Source organism: Perognathus longimembris, chromosome 2, assembly GCF_023159225.1.
Source record: "Perognathus longimembris pacificus isolate PPM17 chromosome 2, ASM2315922v1, whole genome shotgun sequence".
NCBI lineage: Eukaryota > Metazoa > Chordata > Mammalia > Rodentia > Heteromyidae > Perognathus > Perognathus longimembris.
In genome coordinates this window covers 77,989,444-78,006,109 of record NC_063162.1, presented here as the reverse complement: position 1 = coordinate 78,006,109, position 16,666 = coordinate 77,989,444, and the positions used below count along the sequence as shown (strand labels likewise).

General features: G+C 35.6%; 2 protein-coding genes and 1 pseudogene across 6 annotated transcripts in view; 2 read left to right on the top strand and 1 right to left on the bottom strand.

The window, feature by feature from the left end:
* The window catches only part of LOC125346749 (zona pellucida binding protein), an 84,745-nt gene extending 80,749 nt beyond the window's left edge, over positions 1-3,996 (top strand). For all 5 annotated transcript variants that reach the window (XR_007210024.1, XM_048339558.1, XM_048339557.1 and 2 more), the window contains one exon: positions 3,483-3,996. Coding sequence is in view for 4 of the 5 variants with exons in the window: in XM_048339558.1 (XP_048195515.1) it covers positions 3,483-3,577 (95 nt within the window). In the remaining variant the exon portion in view is untranslated. The remainder of the gene's footprint in view (positions 1-3,482) is intronic.
* LOC125347417 lies at positions 1,507-1,602 on the top strand (annotated as a pseudogene).
* Positions 3,997-12,041: 8,045 nt separating the features above from the next.
* Vwc2 (von Willebrand factor C domain containing 2) overlaps positions 12,042-16,666 on the bottom strand; it is a 146,255-nt gene continuing 141,630 nt past the window's right edge. Inside the window, exon 5 of the transcript XR_007210023.1 lies at positions 12,042-13,088. The gene's annotated coding sequence lies outside the window, so the exon portion shown is untranslated. The remainder of the gene's footprint in view (positions 13,089-16,666) is intronic.

Genomic DNA, 16,666 nt, shown 5'->3' with positions numbered 1-16,666 from the left:
AAAAGCTGAAGTAGATTCATGTAGCATAAATGAATTCTATTTTTAACTTTTTGAGGAGTCATCAATATTATTTTACATAGTGTTTCACCATTTTACATTCCCATTAGCCAAGCACAGGACTCCCAGATTTCTCAACATCCTCATCAACAGTCACTATTTTCCATTAGTTTGATTGCCATTCTTATGTGTTTGAAATGGTCTCTGTGGTTTAGATTTGCATCTCCCTAATAGTAAGCATCAATTATGCATGTATTGGCTATTTGCTTATCTTGAGAAATATCTGTTCAGGTTTTTGGTCCATTTCTTTTGTGGTGTTGTTACTGAGTTGTAGGAGTTTTTAAAGCATATTCATTGTTATTAACTCTTTATCAGACATAATATTTACAAGGATTTTCTCCTATTTTGTGGATTGTATTTCCATTACATTACAGTGTCCTTGGATAATCAATTGTGTTGCTGTGCTTTTAGTATTACATTAAAAAATTATTTGAAAATCCAGTATTATGAAGAAGTTCAGTATTTTCTTCTCAATATTCATTTGTAGGCTTAGTTCTTAGGTTTAAGTCTTTGTGAGTTATTACAAATGATGTAAGATAAGAATCATAACAGCATTCAGTTGCATGTGAATAGATTTTACAACACAATAAATTGAAAAAGTACTTTCCTTATTGACTCTGTTGATACCCTTACTGAAAATCATTTGACCCAATACAAGGGCTTATTGCTGGGCTATGAGTTCTGGCCTATTATTCTGTCTTCCTATTTTTATATTAACACTATACTGTTTTGGTCTTTGTAACTTTGTATTACATTTTAAAATTAGAAAGTGTGAAGTTTTTGTCCATTATCAGAGGTGATATAGCTTAAAGCCCATAAATTTTATTGGAAATGTATGCAGCTTAATTTTTATTCTTTTTGTCTTGATAAAGAATTCAAGGAAGTCACAAAACATAATGAAAATGATAGAAAAAATTATTAAAGAGATACATTGCTAGAGAACAGCAGGCTTGAGCAAGGCTCCAGTGTTGAAGGCTTTGGTGCTGGGGATATGAGTCATGGATAAGTGTGAGCCAGCCTTCATTTGTCAGGAGCTCTGATGGACAGGTTGATTGACAAGTGTAACAAATGTGCCTCTGCCCATGCCCATATTTGTTGGAACATTGTGTAGAATCCTTTTAGATATTAAGTATTCTCACACCAAACACCATAGGGCTCAAAGATTTCTTTCTATGTGATCATTGTTCTTGCCTTTTGCACCAGGAAAGAGAGCTTTGCCTGCAAGATGCTTTGTCTCTGGTTCTGGATTTGGTTCCAGCTGGTCTGACCCAAGCAATTTTATTATCATCTTCTTTAGCACTTTAAGGCACTTTTGTCTCTTATGTGAATATGAGACTTGTGGGCAGATCAGTGTCCTGCATAGTAGTCCTACTTTTATTACCTAGGCAAGGACCCTAAACTGTCTTCCTGCTTCACTTCCTTTTCAACATATATTAAAAATACATAGGAGTGCTTGCTTTGGCAGCACATATTCTAACATTAGAAGGACACAGAAGATTACCATGACCTCTACACAAGCAAATTCGTGAAGTGTCCATATTTTTTAAAGTTTACTAAAATGTACTAAAGGAGAGACAGGTTTCACTCCTATCCACTGGCCTGTAGTTGCCCTAACCAGTCCACCTGCTCTCACATCATAGCTCTCAGAAGCTACCTCAAGTCTTACCTAACTTCATTCATGGCGTGTGAAACAACCATTTTAAATAAATGAAGGGAGGAGGTATGGTCCAGAGGCGGAGTACTTGTTAACATGTGCAAGACCCTGTGTTTGATCCCCAACTGATAAAGACATAAAAAGAAATGAGCAAGTGCCCTGTCCTAAGCTATATCATCCAAAGTTTGTTCTTTCCATCCTCAAATCCTATGACTGGTATCATTCGGCGGCACTATGATTTATTATTTTCAACAAGGTGCCTTTTAACTGACCAGATGCTGCCATATTTGGCCCGTAAGTTATTAAAGAATGTTAAAAATGTGCTAAATAGCATGAAGGAGCCAGGTGCCAGTGACTCATACCTGTAATCCTTGCTATTCAGAAGTTCAAGATCTGATGATGCTGTTTGAAGCCAGCCAGAGCAGTGAGACTCTGATCTTCAATTAACCACCGGAAAAGCTAGAAGTGTAATTGTGTGCCTCAAGTGGTAGAGTGCTAACCTTGATTACAAAAGCTCAAGGACAGCATCCAGATCCTAATTTCGAGCACTAGGACTGGTACAAAACAAAGAAATGAACAAACAAAAAAAAACCCTTCAGGTGGTAAATATACTTTAGGATGCATTTTTCTATATCTATAAAAAGGTCACTGATATAATTGCCTTGATATTAATTGCCTTGAATATATAGATAGCTTTGGATAAAGTTGACATTTTATAGACTAAGTCGTCTAACCCATGCCTAAGGGATATACTTCTTTCTATTTGTATTTTCTCTAATTTAGTGATTTTTGGAGGCATTTTATTAAGTAAATATTGGCCAACTTGGTTATATTTATTCCAAAATGCACTATTTTTATGTACTCTAAAAGAATATTTTCATAATGTTCCTTTGAGAGTATGTGTCTGTCTGTCTTTCTCTCTCTCTCTCTGTGTATAGAGAATTTGGAAGTGAAAGATTACATCTGTTAATCAGCAGTTTCCCATTTCTCACTTCCCAGCACCTAAAAAATAACAATTTTTCTTTCTATGAGTTTGACTACTTTAGATACTTCTTCTAAGTGGAATATTTATATTTTCGTGATTTATTTTACTTAACACATTCACTTATGCTGTAGCATGTGAAAAAGTTTTCCTTCTTTTTAGGACTGAATATTATTGCATTTTACATGTGGTCAGTCTTTCATCTACCAATGGACATGGGTTGCTTCCACCTCTTGATAACTATAGTAATGGTGTAAGGAACATAGGAGCACAAGTGTGTAGATATCTTTCTGAGATCTTGTATTCAGTTCTTTAGAATATAATGTCAGGGGACAGGAGTTTGGCCTAATGGTAGAGTGGTTGCCTAGCATGCACAAGGCCCTGGGTTCAATTCCTCGGTACCATATACATAAAACGTTTTTTATATATGCTTTTACATGCATGAGGAATCCATACATGCATTTTACATGCATGAGTCAGATCCATAGAAACAGGAAGAATGATGCCCTCTGGTCAGATGTACTGGAGAGTTGTTAATGGGTTCAGCACTTCAGTTCTGCAGGATGAAGTGGTTCTGGAGATGGATTGTATAACTGAGTATTCTGAAGGTAGCACTTAAAACGTGGTAAGGTAGTTAATTCTGTTATATATATATTTTACCTCAGTAAAAAAATTAAGAACTCTTAAAAAAAAGAATCTTCTATGACAATTTACCATCCTTGTAAATTAACTTAGGTGGAAGACAGTAATGTTACTTATTAGCTAATTTTTTTTTTTTTTTATTCACAGTGATCTGCAGCCCTGGATCTTATAATCCCCGTGATGGAACTCACTGCCTTCAGTGCAACAGCAGCCTGGTGTATGGAGCAAAAGCCTGTGTATAGCATTAATCTTTTGTCATTAAGTGGTTTATTAAACACAAAAGTATATTTTGAAATATTAAAATATAATGTCAGTATTATGCCAAAATTAAATAATCAGATTGTACCAAAAAATGGCGTCATCATTTTAATCAGACACTGTATGAACATCTTGTCATCTTTATCCTTTCATCCCAGACCCACATATGACTCAAAAATGTCTCTTGTATCATTGCATATTAATGATAGTTTCAAATATATTGAATTAAATTAGCTCAATAGCTTTATCAGGAATTTTAAAATATATTCAATTTAACTTCATATATTCACCAGATTTAGGACACTGTCCTTTTATAACAATTTTCATTTTGCCTTTGATTCAATTTTATAAAATTTAGTTTTATTTTATCTTGACCTTTCAAAACTAGTTTTAAGGTTTTAAATACAAATTAGTTTAGCCTTTTTTTGTGGTACTGTGGTTTGAACTCTGGACTTCAAGTTCTCTCAACTGCTCTACCACTTGAGCTACATGCCCAGTCCAGCATTTTGCTGGTTAACTGGAAATGGATCTCTTGGACTTTTCTGCCAAGGATGACTTTGAGTTGAAATCTTCAAGGTCTCAGCCCCTTGAGATGCTAGAGTTACAAGTGTGAGCCATTGTTACCCAGCTTTATGTGATTATCTTATACTTTCAGTAAATGTCTTAAATTACATTTTTAACATTTTAGAATAATCATTCCATTTCATAAATTAACATAGGATTTATATGCAAAATGAAATACATAGGTAATTAACAAGGTAAGTAGTTTCTCTGTTTTTCTAGTATTGACTGATTTATATTGACCTTTGCTTTCTGGAGCATTCCTTGTTTTACTCTTAATATTTGCCTTATTAAAAGGACATAAACATTTGTAAAGGCAAATATAACACAAGTTGGATCTAGAGCTGAAAAACGACTTGGAAATAAAATAGGATTTACAGTTGTAATTACGCTTTATATAAATAAATCTCATATAGTTTTCATCCTATGGACAGTCATAATAACTCCAGAATTCTCCTACAGAATATACAGTCAATACAAGTGACCCGGTGCTGTATTTTGTTGTAAGCCCTTATGGGTTTTCTTTAATCCTCTTGGGCTTTAATCATGGTGACGTAATTTTTTACATATATTTCATCTAAGTTTTACATATGCCTGTTTTCCTCTGGTATTGTACTGTTTGGATGAGCTGTTGTTTCCTTTGCAATTAGCACATATATTTTTTAATGAGACCTGAACTTCCATCTGAAGATGGAGGTGCTATTTCTCAAAGCTAATCAAATTTCTTAAGTGTATAATATGATGAATATATTCTTTCTTTTTCTCCTTAACTTTGCCCTTTTTTCTTTTTTTGCTAACTTACGATAATTTTTTTCTGAGGCATAAACAGCTTCAGATCAAGAGTCATTCAGCCTGAAAAAGCAGAGGCCAAGAGGTATTATAGCCATGCTAAGTCCTCAAGTCACAGGTGATATGGGCTTAAAGCAAACAAGTGAAAAAAGGGTGATTAGAGTTAGTTCAGCATTCTTAAGCTTATAGATGCAGATTTTTAAATGAAACCGCACAATACCAAAGACAGAATAAGGAAAAACTAGTAGGAGTCCAACCCCAAAGAACAGTCAGCAGAATATACCAAAGGGAGATATTAATTTTGTTTTACTGTTTGTCATAGTGAAGTATTCTCTGTTCTATCCATACAGTGGTGGTTCACACCTATAATCCTAGTTAAACAGGAGGCTAAACTATGGCAGATCTTGGTTTGAAGTCAACCCAGGCAGAAAAATTCATGAGATTCCATTTCCAATTAACCAGTCACAAACATGGTTAGAGTCATGGCTCATGGCAGAGCACTAACCATGAGCAAGAAAGCCAGATAAGAGCATGAGTTCAAGCCCAAGTATTTGGGGGGGGGTAGGGGGGAAGTGATCCATTGTATCAATTATTTATTTTGGCTATTATATATTTGCCTTTCACAGTCACACTATATCTGGTTTCATAGCTTTATAGCATAGTTTGGTGCTCAGTATTTTGTAATGAATTATTAAGTCTTGAGAGTAAAAATACAATTGAGACAAAAATTACTTCTGTTATAATGACAGATAGGGTATACAATGTTGAATATAATTGAAGGTGAAGAAAATGTGATTAAAAATTATAAATCACTAAGAGTATTTTTAAGTTGTTTCCATTGTTTGCTTCACTATACTATTTTATATTTATGTAATGTCGAATTTGCTTCTTAAAATTATAAGAACTTAACCAGGCACCAGTGGTTCATGCCTGTAATCCTAGCTACTCAGAAGGCTGAGATCTGAAGATCCTGGTTGGAAGCCAGCCCGGGCAGGAAAGTCTATTAGAGTCTTATCTCCAATAAATTACCAAAAAGCCAGATGTGGAGCTCTGGCTCAGTGGCCTTGAGGAAAAGAAGCTCAGGGATATGCCCAGGCCCTGAGTTCAAGCCATAATACCATCAAAACAAAACAGTTATAAGAACTGATGGGTTTTTTTTTGATTGACTTCTAAAATTAAAAGGCAAATATGATTCTAATGTTCTGTTTTATTGGATTTTTTTTAGTTATGTAATATGCATTTACTTGATAATATGTAAAAGTTTGCTCCAATAATTTCAGTTATTTGAAATTATCCCAAGGAACTAGATGAGAGATCTGGTAAAATAGTCTATTCAATGATATTCATTACTTAAATAATTAAAATGGAATGAAGACAAAGGTTAATAAGTGATGCTTTTTCCATATGATGAAATGTTAGTGAGGCAGTAAAATATATTTTGAAATGAAGTGAATTGGTATTGTATACATATACACACATATATATTTTATTTATGTTTGTATCTGTTGTATTATATTGTTACCTGTTTTGTTTAGATTTTTTTAATGTTCCAGAATGTTTACAAATGCCTGTCCTGTGTAAAAAGATCACATGTGAGTTTTTGATGCCTTCTGTTCTCCAAATTTTCTTAACTGAAATAAATTACTTTTTAAAATCTTGGTAGCAATAGCATACTTTGAAATTTTAAAGTAGTAGCATCTGAGTAAAGACACTATTGCTCACCTCCACTACCAACTCCCTGCTTCCTATATAGGCAGGCACCAGGTCTGCTTGCTACAGGGCATCGTTCTTTTTTTCTTCTTTTTTGTTGTTATTTTTTGGCTGCTGCCTGTGAACCAGTCTTTGGAAGAAGGCTGCACCGAGGATGGGTGGAGATAGCACAAGTGGGTGTAAAGATGTCATGGAATCACTATCCTATCAGCACCAGCACACACTGCACTTACTGGTGCTGCAAGGTGCCATGAGATAGTAAAGTTCATTTCATTTAAGTTTGTAGGTTTTCTATTACAGCTAAAGGAATCCTAATTGACTCAGTACTATTATAGGGAATTGGTAAAACAAGATAATGGAAAGGGAAACTACCAAATAGCATCAATAACCCAGAGATCAGCAATGTTAACCTTTTCTTAATTTTTTTTCTATTTGTGAATTTTTTTATACATACTGTGGAGTTGGTATTTTCCTAGTGTTATATATATATATTTCCATCCTATTTACTTAATTCACTTAAATTTAATGACTATAGTATTTGACTCATTCCAGCCAAACATTTCTAGTTATTGGACCTTTCTGTTGCTTCCAAATTTTCAGTTATATGTAGCATTTTAGTTGACATCTTCCTGAAAATTCTGTGGTATTTTTAAATCTTAATGCTAAATAGAGTAGAATTGCTAGGCCTTACTGTTTCTAAGCATTTTCCTCTGAAGCATTTTCCAAATCATTTCTTAACTCTCTGAACCAACTTACAGTAACACCATTGGTATACAAGAGTACAAATTTCACTGCACACTCTCCTGTGTGTGTGTGTGTGTGTGTGTGTGTGTGTGTGTGTATGCGCGCGTGCGTGTGCGTGCGCTTCTGCGTCCATGTCCTGGGGCTTGAATTTATAATCTGGGCACTGTCCTAGAGCTGCTTTGTTCAAAGATAGCACTCTGCCACAGCTCCATTCCCAGCTTTTCAGGTAGTTAATTGAAGATGAGTCTCACAGGCTTTCCTGCCTAAGCTGGCTTCAAACTGACCTTCAGAACTCAGCCTCCTCAGTAGATAGGGTTGTAGGTATAGCCACCAGTGTTGTTTTTTAAATTGTTGATTCAGTCAGGTACCAGTGTTCATGCCTATAATCTTATTGGCTCAGAAGGCTGAAATCAGAGATCCACTCACTGTTCAAAGACAGCCCAAGTAGAAAAGTCTGTGAGACTGCCTCCCCAAAATAACCAGAAAAGTCTGGGTTGAAAGTGTGGCTCAAGGGGCTGGGAATATGGCCTAGTGGCAAGAGCGCTTGCCTTGTATACCTGAAGCCCTGGGTTCGATTCCCCAGCACCACATATATAGAAAATGGCCACAAGTGGCGCTGTGGCTCAAGTGGCAGAGTGCTAGCCTTGAGCAAAAGGAAGTCAGGGACAGTGCTCAGGCCCCGAGTTCAAGGCCCAGGACTGGCAAAAAACTAACAAAGTGTGGCTCAAGTGGTAGAGTGCCAACTGAGCAAACAAGAGGACGTTTTAGTATAAACTGCAGTATTGGCAAAACAGAAAAAAAAAAGATTGCTAATTTGATAAGTCAAGTTTCCCATGTTTTCATTATTTATTGAATAATGTTGTGATTGGTTTATTATATGAAAAGGTTCCAACAAAACCTTTCATATAGTCAGATGCTAATGGCTCCTGCCTGTAATCCTAGCTACTCAGGAGGCTGAGATCTTAGGACTGTGGTTTGAAGCCAACCAAGGCAGGAAAGTCTATGAGGCTCTTAATTCCAATTAGATCACAGAAAAATCTGGGAGTAGCACTGTGGCTCAAGTGGTGGGAGTGCTAGCCTTGAGCAAAAGGAGATCAGGGACAGCACCTGGGCCTGGAGTTCAAGCCTCAGGACCTGTGAAACAAAAACAACTTTTCATGAAGATTTTCATATTTTCTTTTCCTAACTTGGGTTTATTATTATGATTCATTTTATCATGAAAAACACTAAATCAAAATGATTAGAGAACTTTTGCAAGTTGATGTACCTACTTCACACAATGTAAATAGTTGAAGATGAGTGTCAATTAGGGTTTGGTTGTGCAGCACCTTAGTTCAGAACCTGACTCCAGTACTGTTCTGTGGTAGCTCAGCTGTGCCTAGAGCCCTTTGAGCTCCACTGCCTCTCCATCTCTGGAGGCCCTTCTGTTCTCCAGGTATTTCATTTACCTTTTATTCAGATGAGGTGAAAGTGGAAACCCTTAGAGACTTTTACAGATGAGACTTTTATAGATTTGTGTTTCAAGGCTACAGGATCACCTGACAGTAAAGGATTGTGATACTGAATGTACATAGATGTTTTCATCTATTTTTTTCATCTTTGGAAGTAAGCCAGAGTCAGAAATAGGATAGATGGAAAAGGGGAATCATGATGAAAGGGGTGATTAAGATGCATTGCACAAAATGGACACATTAAATTGAAAAAAAAGTACAATAAGGGAGGCTGGAATTGGATATACTCATTTTGATTCTCTTTAATAGAGAATGGGAGCTTAGACTTGGAGTGGGTGTGGAGAGGGCCACACTCTTCAGTCTACTTTGATTCACACTCTTCACACTAAGAAGACCCACATGTAATTTAGCATGTTCTTATTCCACAGGTAATACTGCTTCAGATCCTCACCCAGTCACTGCATCCAGATGGATTTTCAGAATCATGACAAATGTGTAGAAATTTAGATCCAGGGTCTGTGGTCTAGGTGGTTTTCCTTTAGTCTACCTAATGTCTCATGAATGAGAAGGAAGAGAATGACCATTGAAAACTTGCGAGGTAAAAGGAAAGAGAAACACATCTCAGTCACCATCCAGGTAGATAATAGTGAGACCCATATCAAATTTGGAGTTTTTTTGGTAGGTTGTTGGTTCTAATCTGTATGGTTGTCTTCTTTAGCCATGATATTCCACCTTTTGCTCTACAGTTACATTTCACTGTTAGAAGTTGAATTTCTAAGGGCACTACAGTTACTTCTCAGTTACTGGGTTGTGTCCCAATAAACTCGTATAGGGTGAAAGTTGAAAATATATTTTATTTACCTTACCTACATACTAAAACTAAGATTGGTTGCTGGATGATGGAGATACCACAGTGAATCATCAGTGTCTCTTAGTGAGGTTCAAGAAAAACAAAGTACTAGAATGTTGACATTTGTTGATGCTTTAACAGGCATAGTGGTCTTCAGAAAGATACCAACTTTTTCCTATATAGTTTGTTTTTTCTGTTGAGTCTATATTTCTCTATAGCAAGTATGAGCTTCCTGTACCAGCCATCAACTCATGATCTCTCATAATTCATGTCTGTTTCTCCTACCATCCGCATGTCATTGCTCACAGTAGTTTAAAAAAAAACAAACCAAAAATGGCCAGTTCTGTTTATCTAAACTTGCTTAATGCCTTGGGCATAACTTCTTCCTTTGACTTAACTTCCTTTGACTTAACTTCCTCTAGTTAGTTTGCTTTGTTGACACAAAGCTTGTCAGTCTCTTCCAATAAGCTTATGAATATCCTATTAATGTCCAATTCTAGCTCTCTTCAAGTACGGTTTCAGCAGTTTCTTTGTAAAGAGCCTTTGAGTATTTTTATATATCTTTTCAAAGCTTCATTTCAAATGCTGTTCTTGCATTCCTGTGTAACTGTTTTTCTATGTTGTGGCCATATTTTTAGATGAAACTTAGAATGGTGAAACCTTCCCAAAAGTCTTGAAGGATTTGTCAGGATTCAGCCTGTGCAAATGTATGTGGGTTTCTAAGTTGGTAATTCTTTTCCTTAATCATAAAAAAATATTTAATTGCCACCAGAATTCTCTGGTTTCCTATAGTATTATCTGTTAAAATTAATGTTTCTGTTTTTATTAGACTCTATTTTTTTCTGTCTTCCTTTAGAGTTTTCATTTTCCCCCCAGTTTCACTGTAGTGCTCCCACTTGGGATTTTTCTCATCAACTTTTCAAGATGGTTGCTTTTCTCCTCCATTCTCTCCTTTTCTACTCTCTGAAACTTCAACAAAATATTGACTTTCGTTTATTCATGAATTTTCTACTTGTACTTCTTTTAAGATGTCTTCAAATTCAGTGACCAATTATTTTAACCTGTTAAATCTATTTAACTGAATTTCAATTTCAGATATTCCTCATTTCCAAAATTCTTGTTTGGTTCTTTTCAGTTTTGCTAGGTCAGTTCAAGATTTCTAATCTTCTGCTGAAATGTCTACTTTTGTTCTGTTGTCCATGAATATAGCACACTACACCTAATTTCCATCTGATAGTTCCATCTTTAGGAGACTGTCGTTTCCATTCTTATTGTTCTTTATGTCTGCTCTTTTCATACTACTTCCTCTTTAGTTTTGATAATACACAGAATACTGTGCTTGAAAATATTTACATTCAATTTTGGAATAAAGACTGTTGTCTTCAGAAAGGTGTCCATGGTACTGAAACCCTGTGGTCACTTTGACCCCCAGTTTCAGCAGCTGAGATTCTCCCTGGTAATCCAGTGATTCAGAGAGAGGTTTTCATTTAGAAGAGGACACTCGTGTGCCCTCAGATCACCTATACATATCACATGACACCCATAGGGGCCCCAAAGTGACATATGGAAAGTTACCAACAAGTTATCTTGGTAAATTTCACCACATTTTTGTCATGAAATATAAAAAATGTTATCCTTCATTGTCTCAGCATAACCATTTCAAGAGAGATACACACTCAGGGAAAAAATGATCTGGATGTCAGGCTGAACTTTAATTTGGGCTTTTCTAAGCTCTTAGTCTGATCTTTTTTCCCCTTTGTTTCATGTTCTCCAATGGCTTCAAGAGTAAATATATATGTGCTATGCAGATTTTATTTTTATTTGCCTTTGGCATAAGGGTTGTTCTAAATGACCTAATCTTCTAATTCAGGCATATTTAATTCTGAGCTCTAAGAAAGGTGTTTTGGTTTCGGTATTTCAAAAGTGCTTTGAGTATGTTCACATATGCCTTCAAAAAGCCACAGCAGCCATGTGTCTGTGGCTTACAACTGTAATCCGAGCTACTCAGGAGGCTGAGATCTGAGGATTGCAATGTGAAGCCAGCCTAGGCAGGAAAGTGCAAGAGATTATCTCCAATTAACCATAAAAGAAACCAGAAGCCATAAGTGGAGCTTGTGGCTCAAGTGGTAAAATATTAGCCTTGGGCAAAAAAGACAGGGGTAGTGGCCAGGCCCTGAGTTCAAGTCCCAGGACCAACACATACACACACACACGAACCCAGCAGAAATGTACTTCTGTAAGATCTTCACAATTTAAGATATTTACTTACCATTAGTCTACATTTCTAGATCATGTTGCTCAATAAATATTGCATGTACTTTCAGAAGTGACTAAACAAAACTATTATCATAGTTATGTGGAACATGATTACATTGACTTCACTTTAAAACCCAGTCCATAGTTTTTCATTTAAATAACAAATGGAACATATAACCTATATCTAAGTAAACCTCACAGTTTATACTTACATGTAATTTATTCAGATCCTTCAGAATATTTGAGGCATTTGGAGTGTTTTATGATGACAGGCTTTATTGATCTCATTTAAAATACTTGAAAAGGCTAAGAAACATTTCAGAAGATTTTCCTAAATGTGACTTTACCTGAAAGTGCAAAACCCACTCAAATAACTATTGTATTTTATAAATCAGCTCAACACTCATACCCATTCAACAGCACATTCAAATTGGCCTGCTTATATAAATTCAGCCCCATGTAAAATTGAGGTAATACAAAAACATTTTTTCTGGCAGATTAAATAGATATGGGATAAAAAACTAAGACTTAGATAAAGCATATTATCATAAATTTAAAACATAAAAGAATAAGAAAAATAAGCCTTGAATAAGATTATTCACTTTTACTTAGTTATAAACATGTTTTATGCTCCATATTCTCAATGTACAGGGTCATAAACACTTTGACATAGATCTTGTGTTTTATAAATATCTCCCATTGTATTTTCAGTATTCATTCAATCATGTTAGGAATTGGTACTCCTATCCGCCATTTACTGATAGCAGTCTGAGTTACAAAGTAGAAAACCTGCTTATAATAATAAACTAAGTGAAGGGACTATGTTACATTAAATGATGGCAATTTCTAACAGTTGTTGAGGATAATTGTGATTTTATTAAAATGCTGTTCTGGCCCTTGTCTGGAAATTATGATTGTATAGACTAGAGACGGGGCCAGGGACAGGGACACCTTACTAATACCTTTTAACTCCTGTCCTTTCTACTGAGGCCCAGTCCCATCCCTTCAAACAGCAGGTTCTTTTCCTGGTTTTCTGAAAGCATTATGTGCATTTCCTTTTGATCACTTTCTTCTCTTTTTCCTATATCTGAAGTTCCTTTTGATATCTTCAACAAAGTGCATCATGTCCACCATCTATCAGATACACAGGAAAAAATTACTAAAAAACCCACTTCCACCACTTTGGTATATTTTCCCCACAAATAGTCATTAAAAATAAAGACATAAGGCCATGGTTTTGAAATCCATCTCAGAAAAAGCAACACCTATATTTGGTAAATGGTGATGATTTCAAATACCAGGTCTATTGAATACTAAAATATTTTTAAATTACTAAAATTACATATAATGTAAACTATAATAGTAAGTACCACACGTGCATATTCAAATTCAGATATTTATAGCTGTGTAAATAGCTATAGCCATACATTTTCACAAATGTTTACTTGGGTTACAAATGCTTAACTGGGTTTACAAATGAGTGTGCCTTCCTCCACCTCATCTTGCTCATCATCATCTTTGATGTCTAACCTAAAAGGAATTTCTAGCCAACGACCATTGTTGCTTTTATCTTTTAATAAGCTCCTGCTAATGCTTCTATCTAACTTTCAGATTTCAGTGAATTCAAAGAGTAGCTGTTTGGCTGTTTGCATGTATAAAAAAATTGTAGGCCAGGTGCTGGTTTCTCATATCCTACCTACTCAGGAGGCTGAGATCTAAGGATCACAGTTCGAAGCCAGCCTGGACACAAAAAGTCTGACACTCTTATCTCAAATTAACCACCCAAAAATCAAAAGTTGCACTGTGGCCCAAAGTGGTAGTAGATTGCTTTCTTTGAGTGACAAAGATTAAGGACAGTGGCCAGGCTCTAAATTCAAGCCACACAACATACCAAAAATAAAAGTAGCAATCCATTATTTGCAGATGAAACATTTAGATACATATAAGTAATAAATTCAAAGGAAAAGTGTCTCAACCAATATCTTTATTATTTTTGCCTTTTCCTAAGACGTATATATTAAACATTTTAAGTTTTTCTCATCCTTGCCAAAAGTTTAAAGATTTTGACACACTCTTAGAATATGAATTACTCTAAATTTCTACATATTCATATACAAAATAATCATCCCCCTTTCCTCATTATATATTATTCATTTTTCTAGTTATATCTTATTGTACAAAGAATATCCATAATGTATCTTAATAACATTTCTTGATTTGGCCCATTCTGAGTCCCACTTAAGGGTTGATGCTTATAACACACATGTGTGTATACATATATATATATGCATGCATTTACATGTATATATATACTTAAAGTGTTAATAATCCATAGTTGTCCATGATCTATCTACAACCTAGAAAAAGATATATTAGCAAATATTTTTGTACCAAGTACCTTTATTACTATAATGCCTGTTTTTAAAGGGGAATGTTTTCCTTGTAAGGAAATAATAAGGGTGCATGGGCACAACTGCATGAGCCAGCCACAGGTGCTTGGAGACACCCAGTCTTCCACCCATTTGTATCAACATTGTCAGTATTGTGATTGAAGTCAGTCTGGTTTTGATTTGAAAAATAATATGTAGTATTAAATCACAAACATCATTACATGACATGTGCAGATTCCTTTTTTTAAAAGTAGCTTATATTAGTTATACAGAGAGTGATTTCACTGGTACATTTCCACAAATATTTATAGTATGTTCCAGGCAGATTGCTTTTATCATTATATTAATTGAGCTGAAATTTCTGAGGAGTAAATGAAAACATTGTACACAGGTTGTATTAAGTAGGCACTTAATTTTCCTAATACCATTGGTTCCACTAAACATCAACACCTACATTTTATCACTAGCTGTGGTATATCAGAAGACAGAAACACTCTTTAAAGTTATAGTTAGTAGTATTGATGTAAATGTATGACTAATGCAAAAGCTCAAAATGACATGTGATGCCATTGCTGCTTTCACTGGTCTAAGGACCTCAGTGGGGTATACTAAACTAATAAGAGCTGTATGGCCTTAAAACTGTATGTCTATTACTTAATCATACAAGCCTTAACTAGATTATTCATATGAAAGGCATTCAACACATTATCTTCAGAATGAAATAAATGACTATTATTTATGGCTGCCTCCCCTGGAAGAATAGTTGAATGAAGGAAGCTCTGTGCATTAATGCCTGGACTATGCCCCAAGGGGATAAGGGATATTATGGGCTTGGGAACCAGGCAGAGTTGGCTTCAGTGCAACCACTGAAGTGTGGAAAAGGAACCTACTATGTATGAATGTTTGCAAACAGGTGAGTGAATTCAAATTTTAACGTAATGCTTGTCATATGATTGTCACCTAAATGATTTTAGGAATCTGATTTTAGGAAATGATTTTAGGGTCTTCTTTGGTTTGAAAATGAAACATTTCTCACAGGTTCAGGTGTTGAATACTTGAGTTTATGTCCTGGGGAGTTTGTGGAATATTCAAAGGTGGGGAAGGGGTATCTAGAAAGGAGGAAGGAGGGCATTGAGGATGTGCTCAAGGTTGTACCTGGTGTCTAGCCCCTTTTTTTTCTCTCTGTGCTTCCTTGTCACCAAAGTGAAGATGCTTTAATGTTCAACCTGGGCACTTGAATGAACAGTACAACCCAGAAGAAAACACACCTGACTGTATTTTCAGAGTCAAGTGCATTTTCAGTCCAACCATGAATTGAAACCTCGGAAAATCTACAAATCCTTTCTCCCCTGAAAAGTTTACGTCATTGTACTCATAAACTGACCCCGTGAATTGAAACCCCTTTATACAAGAACTTAACAGTTATTTGCAAAATAAAATACAGTTATGAATGAGACAAAATAGTTTGTCAGATCATTTGTCGTAAAGATCAAAACAACAACAAAGTGTCATAATGTTTGGTAATTTTTCATAAGTTTCTGTACAAGAACCCAAAAGTCCATAATCATTATTGATGCTTGCCAACTATTTTAACAGAAGATCTAGATACAATTTAGTTAGAAATAAGAATGTATGGGCTGGGAATATGGCCTAGTGGCAAGAGTAATTGCCTCGTGTATATACATGAAGCCCTGGGTTCGATTCCCCAGCACCACATATATAGAAAACGGCCAGAAGTGGCGCTATGACTCAAGTGGCAGAGTGCTAGCCTTGAGCAAAAAAGAAGCCAGGGGCAGTGCTCAGACTGAGTCCAAGGCCCAGGACTGGCAAAAAAAACAACAACAAAATGTATGACAAGTTTAGAGTAGAGAGGTCAGCACTATTTTTGTGAGGAGCTGCCTTTTTGGTTAGAGGAGAGTCAAGGATTGCCATGGTGGAATGAGGAGAATGTGTTGTTCAACACTGTGTTTCTGGGAACTATGATGGAAGAGCATTTGGAAATTCCTGTCTTTAAGTTTCAGAGGTCCCTGATCTAAAAGCAAATAATGAAACTTTGAGCCACAGATTCTGCTACAATACAAGATTGAGTTATTAATCTGTGATACTCTAGGCAGAGTCAGAAGGCAGTTTCTGAAGTTCTCTAAGCCCACATTATCTTTCTGCATAAAAGAGGACTATGTTGTCCACTGTTTGAAGGAGCTGTGAATATCATTGTGGTAAGCACAGGTAGTTCATGTAACCTCATAGGTGATATACATTTATTGCTAAGTATATTTTTAAATAAATTAAATTCAGTTTCTTTTTACAGAACATCAGTAGTTT